A 20,687-nucleotide genomic window follows, 5' to 3' on the forward strand; every position below is an offset into this window, starting at 1 on the left:
TTTCGCATTAATTTAAAACTCTGATTTGGAGTAGTAAGAGTGTTTTGAAGAATTTTAAAATAAGTTAGAATTCTTAAGATCCCATAGCAATGTTTGAAATTGTTCTGCTTTTAGCGCAACTATAAAAATTTGATAATCCTCATTAGGTTTAAAACCCTTGATTACTTTGGCTTATAATATTAATGGTGTGTTTTGTATAAGGAGATTACACCTAAGGTGGAAAGAGTTGAGTATGTAGGGCATTAGACCCATGGGTTTTTGTACTTTTGTATACAAGATAGTGTGGAAGTATTGGTCAACAGATTAAGAGGTTGCTACCTAGAATTATCTCTAGCAATCAAAGGGCATTTGTAACAGGGAGAGTGATACATGATAATATATTGGTTACTCATGAAACATTTCATTAAAACTCAAAAAAGAGGGGAATAAGGTAAAAATAACAATGAAGATGGACATAAACAAAGCTTGTGACGGATTAGGATAAAACTTCATTGGAGAGTGACGAGAAGGATGGCTTTTTGTAAGATAGGTAGTATGGGTAATAAATTGTGTGAAATCAATGAGTTTAAGCTTTGTAGTTTTCTAGAAAGAAAATTGGTGATCTGAAATGGAGAGAGATATTAGATTAGGAGATCTGCTGTCTTCTTATCTCTTTACCGTGGCGATAGATGTCTTATCTTCTATGATTCAATGGCATGTTGATGAAAGTAAGCTAAGGGTTATTAAGTTAGCAAGACAATATCCTGTTTTATCGCATTGTTTCTTTACAAATGATGCATTAATTTTTATTAGTGCAAAGATGTAGAACTGCATGATATTGAAAAAGATTCTAGATATATATTGTAGAGCTTCTAGTCAAGTTGTGAAAATTGATAAATCTTGTATATTTTTTCTCTTATAATGCTACTAATTTGGTGAAGGAGGAGGTTTTTGAATCTTTGGGAATTGTTGCTAGTGAAAACTAGGGTAAATACTCAAGTGTGTCAATGTTACGGGGTAAATTTATGGTGAATGCAGTGGTGTATGTTAAGAATAAAATGATGATAAAGCTACAGAGTTGGAAGCAGAAGGGGCATTGATGTTTGTTAGAAGAGAAATGCTACAACAAATACTTTAGGGTACTGATTAAGAAATACATTAAATGAACATTTTTGTGGATTTAACGATAGCATAAAGGATGCTCCAGCTTAATTACTTTAGAGGCAAAAATAATCTAACAAATACTTTAGGGTATAATATGATCCTTAGAGATATTTTAAAGGTAAAAATTCACCTTTACCCTTTTTTTATATAAAAAAATATAGTTGTCAAGGTGTAATGCTCATGCTCTTAGCATTTGTAAGTAACAAAATATGCATGAAAGTGCTGATAAAAAATGCATGAAAGTGGATTTTTCTTTTGTTTTTAAATTTCATCCTGATAAAAAATGCATGAAAGTGGATTTTTCTTTTGTTTTTAAATTTCATCCACAATCTAACCCTTTTTCAAAGAAAAGAAAGACACAACCTTATGCACAAATATGTCCCAATACCTTTTCTATAGGGGGAAGTGACGTACTAACATAATCATGAGGACAACAAATTATTTAGGTTTAAGGTAAAAAAAATACCCTCGATGTTTCTCTCCAAGCGCACCCCATATCCTAAACTATTTTTTAGCACAATTTCGCCTCAACTAATTTTTTTCAGGTGCAATATCACCCCCCATTAAGTATCGAATGCTTTGACCATTATTTTTTAGTTTTTGACCTTGTTCTTTCATGTGTACTGCCAGGTCATCATCCATGTAACACGTTCAATTTGTCATTCTTTCCCCAATGGAGTTAGGTCTAGAACATTAAATTCTTTAACCTAAAATGTTAAAACCAATCTTTTTTCTCAAAAAAATCCTAAAACCTAACAAAATCGTAAACCTAAATCGAAATTTTCTCTCCCAACAGATCTAGCTACAAAATTTGAACCCAACCACATAATCTTTTCTTCTAACAAATCTAACCATGTCACTTTCTAAAGAATTTTCCCAGGAAAATTCAAGTCAAATAAAGCAGTACTGATAGTTAGAACGAAGTGATAAAATGCACATAAACCCCATACACAAATCTAGAGATGTAAATTTAAAAACTTCAAGGCATACCAAAAGAGAAAAGCAAATGACTATGGCAAGAGAGAGTAAAGGACGAGGAACAATGCACTCAATGAAATCAAAGTAAAATAAACATACCTAGATTGAGCAATCTTTGTCCTTTATCATCGTCCTATTATATAGCAAAATGAATAAATCAAAGTAAGATTCTTGTTTTCCTTTAAAACCTAAAACAATCTAAGTTAAATTTATATACAAGGCATCAGAACAATTAAAGAACAATTTTAAAATGGATAAAATCTAAAAACTTTAAAACCCATAAATTTTCAAAATAATTAGAGCTCAATGTCCGTGTCACACTACTCCATCACTTTATTTGTCTCTACTATCTTCGTTGCACTACTACATCACTTCCTTGATCTTGATCTGTCACTTATGATGCTCAATCATGTTTAGGCCTTTGGATTCACCTTTGAATCAAAATACAAGTTGCCATTTTCGAATCTTGTTGAATCCCTTTAACCTCTCAATCCCTCTACCGATTTGGATCTCGTGTTTCCCTCTAACCATGGGTATCATTAAGCTAGTAGATAACCAAAGAACAACAAACTTGATAGCTTTGAAACAGTTGCTGGTGTAGTTGAACAGCAGCCAAGCAAACCCATATTCTTTTTAGCCAATTAAACCAAGTCCTGAACAATATGACGTCATAAAACTCACATTCCCTCTAATCAAAACCTAAAGTCTAAGATTTAACGTATATTTGAAGTAGAGATTGAAGTGGAGAGAGAGAGAAAAAATAGGGATAAGGAGAGGAAGTTGAAGATCGAAGAAAAGGATAAGACAAAGGTTTGGAAATGGAAAGGCAAGGAAGAGAAAATGACGTGGATTGCTATGTAGCACTTTGAGAAGTAGAAAATGGTTTGACTCTTTAATTTAACAGTCAAATGGGTCAAACTTAATTGTAGCGTGAGATTGTATCAAATTACAAAGCATTAGGGTGACATTGTGCCAAAAAAAATCTTTAAGATATAGGGCGCGCTTGAGTGAAAACTTTAAGAGTAGTTTTGTACCTTAATCTAATTATTTACTTAGAACAATTAGAAAATAAAGGCAATCAACCCTATAACTGCCTAATTATCAAGGAAATGTTGGTGCCATTGTGGCATCTTGCCACTGCCTAGTTTGTAATGATGTGAGCTATATAATCTCTTAATTGGTTATATTGGGTGTTTTTAAAAGGGATAGATAAAACAATACATGCTTATATAACACAGTTACAATCTTCCCACAATTATGTATGAAGTAAAGACATGCCACAAGTAGAGTTGTCAGATCAGTCATACTCTTAAGAAAAGGCTCGAATCTATAAACTTGTTTACCCCAAATTTATTTTTTTTAAGCTTGACTCTTATTGATAAGTCTCAAGACCAAACACAAAAGCTCACATGACATTAAGAAAAAAATTCTAATCACAATAATACATATATAAACTCTAAAGTTCCTTCAAAAGAACTTTTTTTCTATAAAAAATATATAATTTCTAAATAACCTAAAATAAATGTCTAGAGAACAACAATAAACTCCAACTTAAAGCCAGAATAATGCAAACGCCTAAGTAAAATATTTTTTATTTAAATTTTAACCATGCTAATACATAACTTAACTAATTGTTTCATTTTCATATATCAATTCAGTAATTAAAATAATTCTAACATTTTTAACCATGTTATTTTACAATATGATTTCAACCAAAGAATTTTAAAAATTTCAACCGCATGTTGACCAGAAAAGGAAGAGATTAATACAAGGCGCGAAATTACTAACATGTTTGAATCTTAATTGAAAAAGATGTTATATTTAATGCCCAAATGATGCCTTGAATATGATTACTTTTAGTAGAAAGATATTTGTTAGGATAAAAAAAAGGCTAGCATGAGCATGAACTTATTTTTAAAGAGCTCATGGGAGCTGGCCTAATAGTCCTTTTATACAAAAATGACATATTTTTAAGCTTCATTTTTTAAAAATACAATACCTAGACTAACTTCAAAATTTTGGCCCCTATGATGGTTCTAGTTTGTTTCTTGTTTTAATTGTGATATTAGAAACTTGAAAAAAATAATTACAATAGACCATGACGGATATGAAAAGTCTCTTCTCATGATTTCGACAACATTGATTGCAAATCTAAATATCTTTTGATGATATAATTTTTTTACCTGTAACTTTGATAATTTTATTAGCAAATAGTCTTTTAAAAAGACTGATCAAAGTCAAACTCAATCGCAATTAAAAAAAAGTTTACTTAATAATTTTTTTCTGGCATAATTTTAGAAGAATATAAACAAGTTAGAAGATAATTAAGCATACATTTTCCCAAGGCACATAAAAAAGGATAACTATGATCATGTTTGGTTATTGAAAAAATGGAATGGAATGGATTGAAAAAATAAAGGTAAAAATAAAATGATAAAAAAGAATAGTAAACTATATACATAAAAGAAGGGGTAATTTACTTTATGAGGTTAGAAATAATGACTCGTGAAATGTTTGGTGGGTATGATGATTCCCAAATTTATAGTATATATTAATGAGTTTTGTTATATTTATCATGAAGACAAATGATAATTTAGTTCATTTTTGTGTTTATTTTTTTTAATTCATTCCATTCCATTTTTTTCTAATAACCAAACATGACCTAAGTGTATAATTTTTAAATGCACATTCTCCATGCAAAAATAGTGGCAATAATTAAGTGTATAATTTTATTTGTGGAAAAAATCATCTAAGGATATCTATAGAGTTTATATATCAAATACCCACTTTAAAAATATGAATTTCACTACACACCCTCAAGTATGTATATAAAAATAAGATTTTGCAAAAAAAAATACATAATTAACCCCTAAGATTTTATAAATGTATAAACAAATATTCATTTAAATTTCAACAGATAATCGTGCATAATTAACAAAAACTCATTTGAAAATGAACAAGTTTGCAAAAATTGATGGAACAAGTTTAATTGTACAAGTATCCATCTCAATCTTGACAAGTAACCCATTATGAATTAATAAATGGTTATAAATGATAGCACATGGTTTAATTATACATGTATTAATCCTTCATAAACATGTATCTATTTAAATTTTTATAAGTAACCATGCATAATTAACAACAATCTATTCAAAATTAACAAGTGACTATAATTGTAATACAAGTTTAATTATAAAATGGTCGATATTACATAAACAAGTATTCATTTAAATTTGACCACTAACCATACCTAATTAACAACAACCCATTAAATTACTAATTTTAGAAATAATTAGGTCTTTACTCATAAAATTTTATTTTTAGATAAGTACCAACGGAATGCAGTGAAGTTTCATATTTTTAAGGTACTTCTTTAATATAAAACTCTTGAGGGATCCTTAGATATTTTCCTTTTATTTACCATGATTATGGTTATGTTGTTGAACGGGGGTGAAGAAATTTTTTTTTCCCCAAATAACTAATTTTTTTTTTTGGTAGAAAAGAGGGCAAAGCCCAAGGGAATTAATTAACTGAGTAAAAAGGGGAGGGATTGAATCCCATACAATCATTAAGCACAAAGTGCTTTAAAAATAAAGGAACATTATTAAAGAAGGAAGAGACTTTAAGTGCCTCTTTTGCTAAACTATCGGCACTTGGTCTTGAAGCCTTGAAATATGGTTCAACTTGATCTGCCAATTGAATTTCAGCATCTTGACAATCTCTAAAAAGACAAGGCTGTAATTGGAGGAGACGTCAGGATAAGAGCTCAAGATGGTCAAAAGATTTTTGCAATCAGATTCTAAAATTATGTTTTTGAAGCCCATATAACTAATTGAATTAAACGTGTTAGATTATTAGAGCGTTTTCCACTGGGCCAACGCTAATGGGCTACGCAAGCCCACTGCCTTACGAGATTTACAGACACCCCGGAAGTGAACTCAAACGCATGATGGATCAAGCCCACTTCTGTGTGGCCCAAAATGCCATACAATTTCGACTTTGAGAGTTCAAGTCAAACTGACAGGGCTACTCCTGTGTGGCATGATCTGAGACTGAGGAGTTCCGATACGCATAAAATAAAAATAAGAATAAAACTTGTGACTCTGGGTGATGAAAATAATAAAGATTGAGAGGTGTTTAAAAAAGAGCATAGAATATTTGCATCTATATATATATAGTTTAATTACAAGAGAGCAGAGCTGGAGGATAGATCAATGCAGGATCGTGGAGACATGTTTGGAAGTGAGAGTTAGGGGATCGTTTTCAATGGGGTTAGGAACTCACAATCAAATGGGTAGGCTGTGAGGTTTTATTGTAAACAAATATGGTTGCTGGGAATCCCAGCAGGTAGGAATGTATGAATAAATTTCATTAAAGTGTCGTGAATAAAGAAAACAGTATCAATATTATTGGACATCGAATGGTCAGATAGCCAAAGGTTGTCTTGTTCGGATTAGCGTTGCAGGCCGCAGCCGATTCTGGAAAATACTTACGTTTCAAATCAAACAGTCTTTAGTACATGGTTAAGCATTTTGGTCACTTCCTGTACGCGCATCTCCATTCAATATTTGATCTGTGTATAGTTTGGTGTTTGTTTTGAGTATCAGCATCAGCTTGGGTTTATTTCTTAGCATCAGTTAGTTTTGACTTTAACATAAACCTTGCATTAATTTGATTAGGATATATCTTGAACCATGGTCAAGACATGCTCACCTCGCAAGTCAAGTACTTGTAAAAGTATTTACTCCTTCTCATCTTGTTTATGAGGTACTTGGAAGAGGGATTTGATTTTGTGATCCTCTAACAACAGAGCAATCATGTTTCAGGGATAAAACCAAAACATCGAATTATTGTGTAGATATATTGGATAAAATTTGGGCCTATGGAAAGAGTAAGGAGGAAATGGCCTTTAAAGGAGCATGTGTTATGGTTCGCCCTCTATGCATCAGAGCTCACCATTGCCTCAAATCGTCTGACAACAACCACGTGGTTTGCTGTTCCTGTCATTTTGTGTGCAACTGCGCGTCCAATCATGCCCATTTTCATAAAATTTAAAAACATATTCGCTTTATTAAAAAATACGGGACATATTTAATTAAATTTTATTTTTAATAAAATAATTATTTATTTTTTAATTAACTCTATCTTTTTATATTTATTTTTATTAAATATTTTATAATAAATATAAAATTAGTGTCAATAGGAACATTTTTGAAAAAAAAATTATACCTCAAAAGATTAAAAATATTTTATAGTTTTTACCATTTAACTTCTCAAAAAATTTTTATATTTTTAAATGAAAAAGCAAATCATGCTGTTATTGGTTACTTGTAAATAAAATTAGTAGCTAGAAAATTTATTTTCTATATTAATTTTAAGTACGTCTTGGTGCTTTAGATTTGAAAGGTACAACTATATTGTTCCTGCCCCACACAAAATTTTATATGTTTGAAGTGGTGTAAAAAAAAAAACTTACGGATTAAGCGACCAAGAAACAAGTGAATTTGTTATCACTTTTACTCTTCTATATTAAATACATCTTTTAAGCATGTGGCATGCATTTATTTTAAACTCGTCTTTAATTTTTATTTGTGATACGGAGATCATCCTCATGCTATAGTATTGGAAGAATCGCATTAACTTTTGAAGGAGGAAATTAATAACAGTTAATATTGTGATAAAAAAATTAAAAAATAAGTTACAAGTAGCATTTTAAATAATTGTAAAATTCATAAATTTTAATTACAAATAAAATATTTAAATTTTAAATATAAGTCTTGACTTGCAATTAAAATTCATGTCTGCTATTGTTTTGTTATGATCATTTACAACTCAATTTTAAAAATATTGTTTAAAACTTAACTATAATTAATTTTTTTTAAGACTTTACTATCATTCTTTCATTAATATATCACCCGTGGGAGACCAAGTCACACCTGACCCAACAAAAAGAAAATATAAAACGTACCATGTAACGGAACAGGTGGGGCATTTAAGATCGAAATGTATGAACTTGTGAAGATTGGAGCTTGAGTAAATTAGTGCCATGTTTTCTTCCATTGACTCTATCAGGACTATAATATATGTCATAGTTAATCAATCCATGTTTTACGAAAAATGTTTGTAGAAATTTTATTTTCCTAAAAATGTCCTAATTTTTACATTTATACCTTTAAACTTTCTTAGTAATACATGCATATGGTCTATAAATATGGAGCATTTAAAGATATGAAATAAAAAAACAAGGGTATAAATGATGAAAAATTATAAAATTTATCCAATACTCTATATTTTAAATTAAAGAATGCTTCTAGAAAGCGACTTATGTTGTAATTCTGAAAAGAGTATCATTATATTTAATCAATTAGCAGCATGGGCAGTTATTTTTCCTAATAGGTATGTCCTGAACCCGTAAATAGCCAAGCATGTCATGTGACTCACGATTGAAGTTGTCATTTTTATTTTCATCTCTAGTTTGAGGACAAACAGTTGAAAATACACACATTATAAGATATCCTTTAATTAATAAAGGTATAATTAGAAAATTGGATTATTCAATTTTTTTAACAAATTAAAGAACATGATATTTTTTTATTTTATTTTTTAACACGAGTTAAAAATATCTGAGGCACCTATAAAAAGATCGGAATGAGTATATCACGTTTAAGAATAAAGAATGACATTTACTATTTCTGATTTCATAACCACAATGACGTTGCTATACTTTAAATATTAGAATCATTGTTGAGAATTATAAAATGTGTTTTTTTGCTTTTCAAAGCTTGTATAAGATATTCAATTAGAGTACGTCTAGATTCAACATTAATGTAGAATGATGGATTATTGTGGATATATTACAGTCGCTTAGGTGGTGATATTATTTGATATCATTACTTGTATTCTCTGGTGACGGTCTCACGGACTTTCTATGCATTCACTTATTTTCGCATTGAAATGTTAACTTAATTAACAATAGAAGCATCCATTCAACGATGATCAAGACAGCGACGTCTTTCATTCTCCGAAGTTAGTTGAATGAATTGCACTGCATGCTCTATCTTTTCATGCATAACATCACGAAGACATATCATTAAAGAACATTGTGAAGAAATAAAAGATACCCTTTCATCGCCCACAGCCCCGCGCTTTAACGGAGAGTCATAGAGGGAGAGAGATTTCTTAGCCAGGAGAAAGAAATATATGATATATCTATGCTGTTTTTAGATTTTAATCGGCAAAAATTGATTAACAAAATGTGATTTTATTTGAATCATATTTTTTTAAAATTGATCTTAATAATTGAATATGTTTGAATAATTTTTCAAAATTAATCATAAAGTTTGGGGAATGGAAAATGCCCAAATGCTGAGAATTAATTATCAAGTGTAAAAAAAATAACTTACACTAAAGTAGAGTTTAGAAGATACGGGTAGTTTGAGAAAATTGGAGGTGTTTGGATAAAATTTTTTAAAATCATGATTTTGGACCCAAAATTTATTCTACATCCAAGCAGTTCTTATGTTATTTCAATTTCTTGATTTTTTTTTTTTACCATTCAAAATAAAATACAGGCAAATTTTGCATGGTTCCAAAGTCCGTGAGAATAACATGCGAGATAGAGGGAAGAAAATATGAAAGTACTTTTATGAGATTAAAAAGGGAAAAAATACGAGTAACGAGATTTTAGGATCGCAAATAATCCTTCAGGACAATGATGAAATTGAATTTCAGAATCATGATTTTTTTTTGTAATTTTAAAAATAATGTTTTGATTAAAATGTCCCTGATGACTAGGTTTGCAAGTTTGGGAAGAAAAATTTTTTCAACTCAAATAAAATAACTTTATGACCATCTCAAACTAAATTTTCAACATCATTAAAGTGATTTTAATGCCAAAAAAATTTTAAGTTGGTCAACTACAAGTTTAGAGGTAAGAAATCTCTAGCTCAAATAAAATGATTTCATGATCTCTTCAACTAAATTGAAAATCCAATCAAAATGATCTCAACACCAGCAAATTTTAAGCTGGCATTTCAGACAATGACATTTTAGTCGGTGGTATTTTTAAAAGTTAAAAAAAAAAACCATGGCTCTAAAATGTATTCTCACGATTTCATGGTCCTAATTGATTATTTGTGATTTTTTGTGGGCCTCTTTTGATACATGTGTAGAATAATATAATCAATTCTAAGTCCAAAGATCATGCTTTTAGAAAATCCTATCCAAACATTTTTAATTTTTCTAAACTCCATTTGCTTTTTAGAACTCATTTGATATAAATTATTTTTTTTCTTTATTTTAGAATCAATTCTTAGCATTCAAACATTTTTTATTTCCCTGTCTCTATAATTAATTTTGAAAAATTATCCATACAATTTTAATTATTAAAATTAATTTTAGAGAATATTAGTCAAACATCACCATGTTTTGTCAATAAATTCATGGGAGGATTAATTATTTAATCTTCTAACTTTCAACTTAATTATAATACAGTCTTTTAAATTTAATTTGTCGTAACTCAATCTCTAAAGTTTATTTCCTCCCCATCATCACTAAACGAAGGTGGGTGGTGCTAATGCATCACAAACTCTGCCAAATGTTGCTCATATGGTATCTATGATTTTATGGTATATAGGTAAATTTTGAAAAAATAAAATAACAAAAATTAAAAAGTCTGGAAAATAGAAACAGAAAGAGGCGGAACAAATAAATAAAGAAAAATATCAATCAAGAATTACTGAAAAAACTTTATATCAATTAAAAATTACTCGTTGTTAAAATTAAAATGAATATTTATTAATTCAGGTTAGTCTTTTATTAATAAGCATTCATTTAAAATTTAATAATAATTTACTGAAAGATCTATTGAAAATGCCATGAATCTCATCAATTTGCGCGCGCGCGCGCACAAGACTGTGCTTCTATTCCGTGCTTTTTTCTTGGTTTCCATCATGCTATTATCGCTTTGCTCTGCAGCTATGCTTCTGTTCTGCCTTTCTTTCTTCTTGTTTGATTTCTTTTTCAGACACGTTTATCTGCATATTTTTGTTTCAACTTTCCAGAGTTTTTTTATTTTTGTTATTTTATTTTTCAAATCTGATGTGTGCTGATCTGGAAGCCATGTAAGCAACGTTGACAGAGTTTGTGACACACAAGCACCACTCACCTTCATTCATTGACGGCAGGGATAAAATTATTAGACGAAATAAATTTACAATCCTGAGCTGCGACGGTCAAACTTGAAAGATTAAATCATAACTTAGTTGAAAGTTGAATAAGCAAATGATTAATCTTTACTTCTTTCTTCTTTTTATAATTATTGCCCATTCAAATCTAAACACACTTTTGGAGGTTTTTATTTGCGATTATTGAGAGAGAGAGAGAGAGAGAGAGAGAGGCTGTTACAAATTTACAATGTTACGTCCTCCTGAATGAGTACAAGTCGACAAAAGCAGAAGAAAGTATCAGTCTCCGTAAACGTGAGGACAATACCTTGATTAGCGCCTCGTCTGCTTCTCGCTTCGCCGTCTCTCCTTCAAATTCCCCCGAAAGTCAGGCTCCTTAATTAATGCACTAGCCTTTTTCGGGGGGCGATTTAATTTCAATTACTTTATTACTGTTTATTGTCTTTTCATCATTTGTTTCGTTTTCAATATGTTTGATCTTTCGACAAAAAAAAAAAAATTGTTTGATCTATAATATTAGACGTCTTAATAGTGAAAGCTGGAAGTTAAAATTATGGGAGAATTAGGACCATGGATAGGATATTATTAAAAATGAGGCTCAAATAAATTTGAAATTTCACTGCAACAATTTAAACCTAAACTGAAATTAAAATGCAAGATGGGGTGATTAAAATAACCTTCTTAGCATGTAAGATAAATATTTTAACAATTATAAAAAATTAACAAGTAATACTATCCATTTAACAAGTATGATAATTAGGTTAAGAAGTTATCAAGTAATGCAAAAAAATTAACATGTAAAGTAAATATTTTAATAAGAATTATGACGAATTGACAATTAACATTACATGTTAAACAAGTATGATAATTGAGTTAACAAGTTATTAGATATTATTAACGAATCAACAAGTAAAATGAAGATTTTAACAATTAACGTGTAAAGTTAAGAAGATTATTGCAGTCATTTTATCTGATATTTTAATTTCAGTTTATGTCCAAATTTTTGTGGTCAAATTTCAAATTTATCTCGGGCTTCATTTGCAATAATGTCGCATCCTCAATCATTTAATGGAATTCTCCCTCCCTAAAATCATCCAAGACACTGTCGATGATAAAATATTTTTGAAGAATTATCTGGGTATATTCCCATGCACACATGATTTTCTCTTCTCTTCCTTCTTGATAATAAGAATGATTGCTCCTTTTGATCATAATATAAAACACATTTTAAAAACTTTGTTTGATTTAAAATATAAAATATTTAATAATTTTTATAATTATTTTTTAACTATACTACTAATTTGTTTATTATTATTTTGAAAAATAATGCATTGAAATTTTAATTATCATTATTAAAACACTTATATAAAAACATTTAATGAGGGTATAATTAAAAACATATAATTTTTTTAATAAATTAAAATTTCACCTAATATTTTTTTAGCATTGTAAATTAATTATCAGTATCATATGTTTTAATCCAGAGGGGGTATATGGATTGGGTTCTAGGAACTCAATACACACTTCAAAATTCAAAGAGAATTTATAAATGTGTTTATAAATTATCTATCAACAAAATTCTTATATTATAAAATCAAGGATGATGGAAGAGCCTGGACCACATAAAATCATCTCATAACAGCAAGCCTTCTATTTCGGGCTAAATAATTACTGATTACTTATAAAATCATTCTAATTATGAGTTTTTTTCTAAATACAGTGGTTAATATCAATTACTAAATAAAAATAATAATACCACGTGGATCGCATGCAAAGAGAGAAGATGAAAGTGATGTCGCTGAAGCAGGTATCCATGCCTCAATTAGCGCGTCATTTGCTTCTCTCTGGACTCTATATATATATATATATATATATATATAGATATATCCATTTTCCCCACAAAAAGCACCTTCATTTTCCTGTTCATGATTTTCATCGGTATTTTCGATACTCTATTCTTTTATATATCTATATATTTTCTCTGATGAAAAATATAAAATATTTTTTAAAAAATTAAATATTAAAAAATATAAGATTTTTAATTTTTTAAAATATAATTATTATTTTTTTTAAATGCTCATATTGATAATGACTTTATATTTATTATACGGTGTTTAATATGGGTAAATATAAAAAGATAGTTTTAGTTTAAAGGTAGGTAATTAATTTATTAGGGAGTGAATTTCAGTTAAAAATATCTTACATTTTTAATGGAGGGAATATATAATTTTCCATACTCTATTCTTATTTAATATATTTTAAAACTCTATTTAATCAGAATTAACTATGTGGCAGGCAATATTCTGTCATCTGATCACACGGTGAGGAGAAAGCATTCCTAATTTATATAATTTGGATAATTATGATCGGAACAACTCCAAATTCCATAAATAAATAATCATATACTATATGTATACGCTTATTGTGGCCTCTCTCGTTATAAATAAAAAGGAAACTTATTTAAAAAAGAATACAAAAATATAGTTAGCAGTGTTTGTTTTGGTGGACAATTATATTTAACGGGGGATTACATGAGGGATTGCAAGAAATTTTTTTAACAAATGTTTTAGTCAAAGACAGTCCGTTTCTTATAAATAGAAACAAAAATGGACTCCCAAAATTCTTTTATAAAAAGAAACCGAACGGGCAAATATTTTATTTTATTTTTATTTATGGCTAACAAACTAAGAATCTTATCTTATGCGGCCAGAGCTGGGACGTGACTCCATATCCGATTCTGGATTAAATATAATTTTGCCATTGATATATTTATTCAAATCAAATAAATAATTACGGATAAAAAAATCAAATAAATAATTATTTAATTAGGAACTTGGCTGCTTGCAGACGAAGGGGCAGCCAGCCTCCATCATCTTTCCACGCCTCCCGCGCTTCGTCGTAGCTATTGGGATGTCCTATTACATTTTTTTAGTTTTTGGGCCTCTTCCTTTATACAGTTATGCACAAGCGAATGAGTGATTTCTAATGGTTGGGTTGTTTATATTTCCGGGCGCAAGATTTGACTAATTTAATTAATAAATTCAGATTAATAGTAGTGGAAAATGAGTAGGGCACAAGATTGAAGGTGGGAGAGAAGAAAAATGCAAAGTACACATCACAATGATAAAAGGTTTAACAAAAAATTAATCATTTAATTTTTATAATTTTAATTTTATTGTAACTTATTCTTTAAATTTCAACTCATCTTAACTTGGCCCTTGTAATTTAAATTTAATTATAACTTAATTTTTGAATTTTGAGTTGATACAATTCAGCTGCTATAGTTTTAAACATTTAAAATATTGATACCTATATTTTAAAAAATTATAAATATTAAAATTATTTTAAAGTTTATTACTAGTATTTTAAATTGCTAATTTTTTTAAATATTTAGGGATCAATATTTAAAATTACTAAATTATAAAAATTGAGTTGCAACAAGTTAAAATTTTAAATTAAATTACAACTAATTTAAAATTATAAAATTGAACTATAATGAGTTGAGGGATTGGGCTATGACCAAATAAAACTTTAAATATTAAAAAATTAATTTTCTCCAAAATTTAAAACTTAAATTGAATACTAAAACTATCAGTATAATTGAAATTCAAGCTAGCAATAAATGGAAGAATCAAAGAACTTTCACGGCAACAACAAAACAATTAAACTACTAGATAGACTATTGAGATAGAAAATGTTACTCCCTTTATTTTTACTTATAAGAAAAACTGTCATTTTTAATTTATTTTTTTATATTAGCAAAATCACAATTTTCAATAGGTATTTATTGTAAATTTTTTAAATTATTTTATTTAATCCTATTCATAAGTCATTTCTAATATATTTTTAGAATTAAAGAAAACCTTAAACCTTATTAACTTTATTTTAAAACTTAATTAATTTACACTTTTACACTTGATAAATATTATTAAATTTTATTATTAATATTTTTATTCAAAGCATTTAATAAGAGCAAAAACGTAAAGAAGAGCATTGAAAATTGGCAAGTGTTCTATAAATAGAATTAAATTTTTTCTTCTCCCTCTGCCCTGTAAATAAAACCAGAGTAGTGCCTCTCATAATTTTATCACTTACATTCATTAAAAAAAATTAATGAATGCTTGATTAATAAAGTAATAAAAAATATTGTAGTTTAATTTTTTATTTTCAGACACAATTAATATAATTAATTAATTTTTTTAGACAGTATAATATAAATTTTGTTTCTCCCTTACAAATAAAAATGAAAGGAATACTATCTAGTTTAATGTCGTTCTTCATTATAAATGCCACCTCCTTTCTTTGCGGACGAGTTTCGAATATTGAAACCATTAAAGGCAAAGTTTTCACTTTTTAAAAAGGGACAAGGTTTTCAGCTCGAGCCCATTAAGGGCAATCAATTTGTTAAATTTTTTTTTCTTTTTATGAATGCCACGTCCTCATTGTCCTCGTCAGTGTCTGCACCGTTAAATCAAACTACTCAATAAACAAGATTAAAGATTGAAATAAAAATAAATTATGCAAAATTTTAAATAATACCTCAATTAACTTCAAAAATTCAAATCTATATAAAAAAGTTTGACGTGCTATTGTTGTTTTGGAACAAGTAACAACAGAGATTGGCTTCTCTCTCTGATTTTTTGTTTCCCAAACAGAAATAAACAAAACAATGCAGGGCTACTGCGTGGGGGGAAAAAAGGCACCGTTTGATCACTGAAAATAATCGGAATAGAATAGATTAAAGAAATAAAAATAAAAAAATAAAATATGAAAAGAAATAGGTTAATCATATTTATAAAAAAAATTTAATTTTTGAAAATGAAAATCACGACTTATGAATTTTGTATGATGATACTTATATTTATATTAGATGATAATGAATATTGAATTTCAGCGTACGCGTAGTTTGCTAGGAGAAAAGGTAAACTAGTTCATTTTGTGTTTTTATTTTTTATCTATATTATTATAATTATTTTGAGGAACCAAACGACTTCTGAATGTTTTATTTGTTTTATCTCTGTCCTGGTAAGTCGGGATTATATGTCACGTCTCACGAGGAACAACATTGAAGCGCAGGAAACAGTAATGCACGCTCCAAGGGCGCGTAAAGATCCATAATCCAGCGATTGTTGAAAGGAGAGGCGGCGGCCAACCCGTCCCCGGAAAGAAATCCAAACGCTGCATTAGGGAGAACCGTCCCCCCCTCTCTCTCTGATATATATATATATATATATATATAAATATATATTTTGGAGGTACCGTCTTTTACATGCGATGGGAGAGACGCTTTGGACTGTATCCCCTTCTCACAAGGTTGAAAACAGAGCCCTCGTCTTTTGCCTCTACCCTCCCTCAGACTGCCTCCTTCCCCTATTCCTTCCTTCCTTCCTTCAAAAGCTCCCCACATCTTTACTTCCTCTTTACTATTTCATTTATATTCTCCTCATTTCTCTCAAAAGGAGAGCCCCCTTGCCCCTTGAACCACTACCCCCATTAACTTTCGAGAGCCACTGACGCCTTGCTTAACGCCTTCTTTGGTGTCCCTTTTCCTATTTCGCGCTCCCTCTCCCTCCCTCCCCCCCTCTCCCTCTCTCACTCGTTGCGTCGCCACTTCAACACCCAATGGTCCAATATCATCGGTACCTTTCACTGAAGAAGGATGAGGATTTCCCTCAACATGTCTTCTTTCAGTCGCAGAGCCTCAATTTGGATTTCTCTACCTCTGCCTACTGCAAGAGAACCAGGCCCAACCCCTTGCCTTTCTTGTTTCTCGCTCTTCTCTGCTTCTGCTTCGTGCTAGCTACTCTTTTCTTTGGCTCTTCTTTCACTTTCTCTCTCCTTTGTAAGTCTCTCCCTGTCGACTTTGCAACTTTTTTCGTGTCCATTCTTCATCTCTGTTGATCCTGTTCTCTTATTTGCAGATTCCCCTGTAACCCAACTTGATAGCTCCATCATGGGGTTTGATGCAAATGCTTCTTCGTGCTCTTCAGTTTCAAATGGTAATTCTTCTCATTCTCTTCCTTCTCGCTAGTTAATGGTTGACTCTTTGATGTTAATTGTTAAACTGGGAATTTATATTGATATCCATATTAGATGGTCCGCCATATTGTATAAGCCAAATTAAGCTAAGAAAATAATATGATTTGTATGTCTTGTCCCTGATCGTAAACCGAGTCACCCACCTATTTTCCCCAATAACTTGATCGTGCAGGAGGAACTATATGTTGTGATAGAAGCGGTTATCGTTCTGATATCTGTATAATGAAAGGAGATATAAGAACACGCTCTTCTTCCTCTTCGGTGTTCCTTTTCCACTCGGGAAGGAAGACTTTTGAAGGCGACAAAGGTGACGTTCGTGAATTCCAGCACGAAAAGATCAGGCCCTATACTCGAAAATGGGAAACAAGCATCATGAATCTCATCAATGAATTACACCTAATATCAAAGGCAGCAGATTCGGGAACAGATCATCGTTGTGACGTTCAGCATGATGTTCCGGCAGTGTTCTTCTCCAACGGGGGTTATACAGGCAATGTCTATCATGAATTCAACGATGGAATCATACCTCTGTACATTACTTCCCAGCATTTGCAGAAAAAGGTCGTGTTTGTGATTCTTGAATACCATAATTGGTGGATGTTGAAGTACAAAGATATTCTCTCTCAACTCTCAGATTTTCCGGCCATCGATTTCAACAAAGACAACCGGACCCACTGCTTCCCAGAAGCCATTGTCGGTCTGAGAATCCACGACGAGTTGACTGTAAACCCTGCATTCATGGAGGGTAACAAGAGCGTTGTCGATTTTCGAAACCTTCTGGATCGCGCCTACTGGCCTCGAATCAAAAGCTTGATTCAGGACGAGGAAAGGGAAGCTGAAGCCCCAATGAGGGAAAGAGTGCAAGAAAATCAGTGGAACAAACCCAGATTGGTTGTCATCTCAAGAAGTGGGTCAAGAGCAATAACGAATGAGGATTTGATGGTGAAAATGGCGGAGGAAACTGGGTTTGAGGTGAAAGTAGTGAATCCTGATAAAACAACCGAACTGGCAAAGATTTACAAGGCAATGAATGAGAGTGATGTAATGGTCGGTGTTCATGGAGCCGCAATGACTCATTTTCTGTTCTTGAGACCTGGCTCTGTGTTTATTCAAGTGGTCCCTCTGGGCACCACATGGGCATCAGAAACTTATTATGGGGAACCTGCGAGAAAATTAGGATTGAAGTACGTAGGGTATGAAATTCATCCCAAAGAGAGCTCTCTGTATCACAGGTACCATGAGAATGATCCTGTTCTCAGAGACCCCAGAGGCATTACCAAGAGAGGGTGGGAATTCACGAAGAAGATCTATCTAGACCACCAGAACGTCACGTTAGATCTCACGAGATTCCAGAAAACGCTGCAGCGCGCTTATGATTACACTGTCTCAAGATTAAATCTGCAGATTCAACAGTAAAGTATAGTATTTACCGTTCACGTTATTTCCAAGTCTTGCATTCTCGTGCATTGCGAGCCACGGAATTCTCTCTAGTCTTTTGTAAATGTGTACACTGTGAAAAATCAGGTATCTTTTGTGGAAAGTTAAACAGTTCATAATAAATACTATACCAATAGGATTTGGAATTTGGAACTGCATCTCTATATTTTCTTTTTCTTTCAGCGGTGAGAAAAAGCTTGTATAACTCTGAACTCATCAAATTCAATGCATCCGTCATCAGTTGGGGTATATGTGCCTGTCGAGTACGACCCAGTGCCAGAATTTCAAAGGCAGGTCATTTGACTAGCCAATAGCATTTGGTTTCCTGGAAGAGACAAATTGTTTGACTGTGTTTTCGTTTTACCGGAATCAAAGGGCACCCAAAAATAGTGTTAAAGTTACGCTTAAAAATCTGACTCATGTTGAAGGCAAGTGAGATTAAAGCAGTGACTCAGGGCAAGGTCGTGGGGAGAGAGAGAGAGAGAGAGAGAGAGATATATATATATATATATATATATAAAGGTGTGTATTTTTTTCTTAAAAAAATTAACAATATTAATTTTAAAGATGTGGGGCCACACAGGCCACGTGAGATATGGCAGTAGATGTAATGGGACTTCAAGGGAGGGATGTGTTATTTTGTTGGAGTATGGCAAGTTCTGTGTTGGGCAGATTTGATCAATGGGGACCATTTCCCTGGTCATGTGATTCCACAAATTACTTTCCAGTTTACCATGTGTGTGCGGGTGGGTGTGTTAAGATGATTGGTTTGCTTGCACCTATAAATGGTAAAAATACTAATATTCGGTAATTTAACTCATATTAGTTGCAAGTGATAAAAAAAAATTGCACCTCCATAATTTCTTTCCAAAGAAGAATAGAGTGGAGAAAATAGCTTGCTTTTTATATCTTTCTTGATGAAATATTTGATTTTAAATTATAAAATATAAAATTAATAGAAATCCATGCACCGAATTATTTTATAAGTTTCATGTGGTTTAATTGAAGTTTAACTACTAATTGCTATGCGCTCAGAGATGGAATAAGATAACATTAAGGGTTTAAGCAAAGCAGGGATTTCAGGGCCTAGCTATCGGCCCAATCATAGCCTACTTGTTGTGTGGGGCAGGTCCAAAATAAAAAATGGCAAACTAACTTTATGGATCACATCGTCGGAATCAGAACGTTGAAACCGTTCGTCTTGCCATCTCATTGACTGATCCAGCGGGTTTTGTTTAATTGACGACACAAGGAACCGTTAATGCCAGGGACTTCTTTTAGCAAAAATAACATAAAAAAGAGGCCCGGATTTTTTTAATTGTTAGGATATATTATTTATGAACATTTATTTTCTTTAAGTTTATTATCGATTATGATTTATTTCGTTTAGATTTAAAGAATATTTATATTTATATTCCTTAGGTATTATTAGGTTGATATATACATATATATTACACTATTCAAATCAATGAAGTATGTTACTTTTCCAGTCCCCTCTATTTTCGTCTTGACTTCCTTCACTAACGAGATTTGGATAGGCGAAAAATGAGATCAGTGAACCCTCACATCTGATGATGAGCTTGTGTTGTGTGAGGTGAAATCAATTCATCTTTTATTAGGGATAAGTACGTCTTAAGCAGGTTTTTTTTTATTTTACACAATCATTCATTTAATGATGGCAAACCTTACCTCATTATGTGGAGTCAACTGAAACACAATTTAAAATATTTTTAATGGAACTTTAATTTTAAAATAATATCAAAATCTATAGATTCATCCGAAAAGATACAAGGGCCCTAAATCCAATTTAAATTGTAATAAAATCAAGTCTTAAGAATGAACGAAATTGTGAATAAAATCCATTAGCTTCTGTATGTCTGTAAGTAATTATGACTATGATCAAAA

At 31.0% G+C, this 20,687-nt stretch overlaps 1 protein-coding gene across 1 annotated transcript; it reads left to right on the forward strand.

Annotated features, from left to right (window-relative positions):
* Nucleotides 1–16,588: 16,588 nt before the first annotated feature.
* LOC129300452 (xylan glycosyltransferase MUCI21-like) lies at nucleotides 16,589–19,238 on the forward strand. The gene is made up of 3 exons (XM_054939030.1): nucleotides 16,589–17,148; nucleotides 17,228–17,305; nucleotides 17,518–19,238. The coding sequence occupies exons 1-3, from the start codon at nucleotides 16,929–16,931 to the stop codon at nucleotides 18,759–18,761; spliced, it is 1,542 nt and encodes a 513-aa protein (XP_054795005.1). The 5' UTR covers nucleotides 16,589–16,928; the 3' UTR covers nucleotides 18,762–19,238.
* Nucleotides 19,239–20,687: the final 1,449 nt, after the last annotated feature.

Source organism: Prosopis cineraria, unplaced genomic scaffold (assembly GCF_029017545.1).
Source record: "Prosopis cineraria cultivar Desert tree isolate PC_DT_omini unplaced genomic scaffold, ASM2901754v1 PC1597, whole genome shotgun sequence".
Lineage (NCBI taxonomy): Eukaryota > Viridiplantae > Streptophyta > Magnoliopsida > Fabales > Fabaceae > Prosopis > Prosopis cineraria.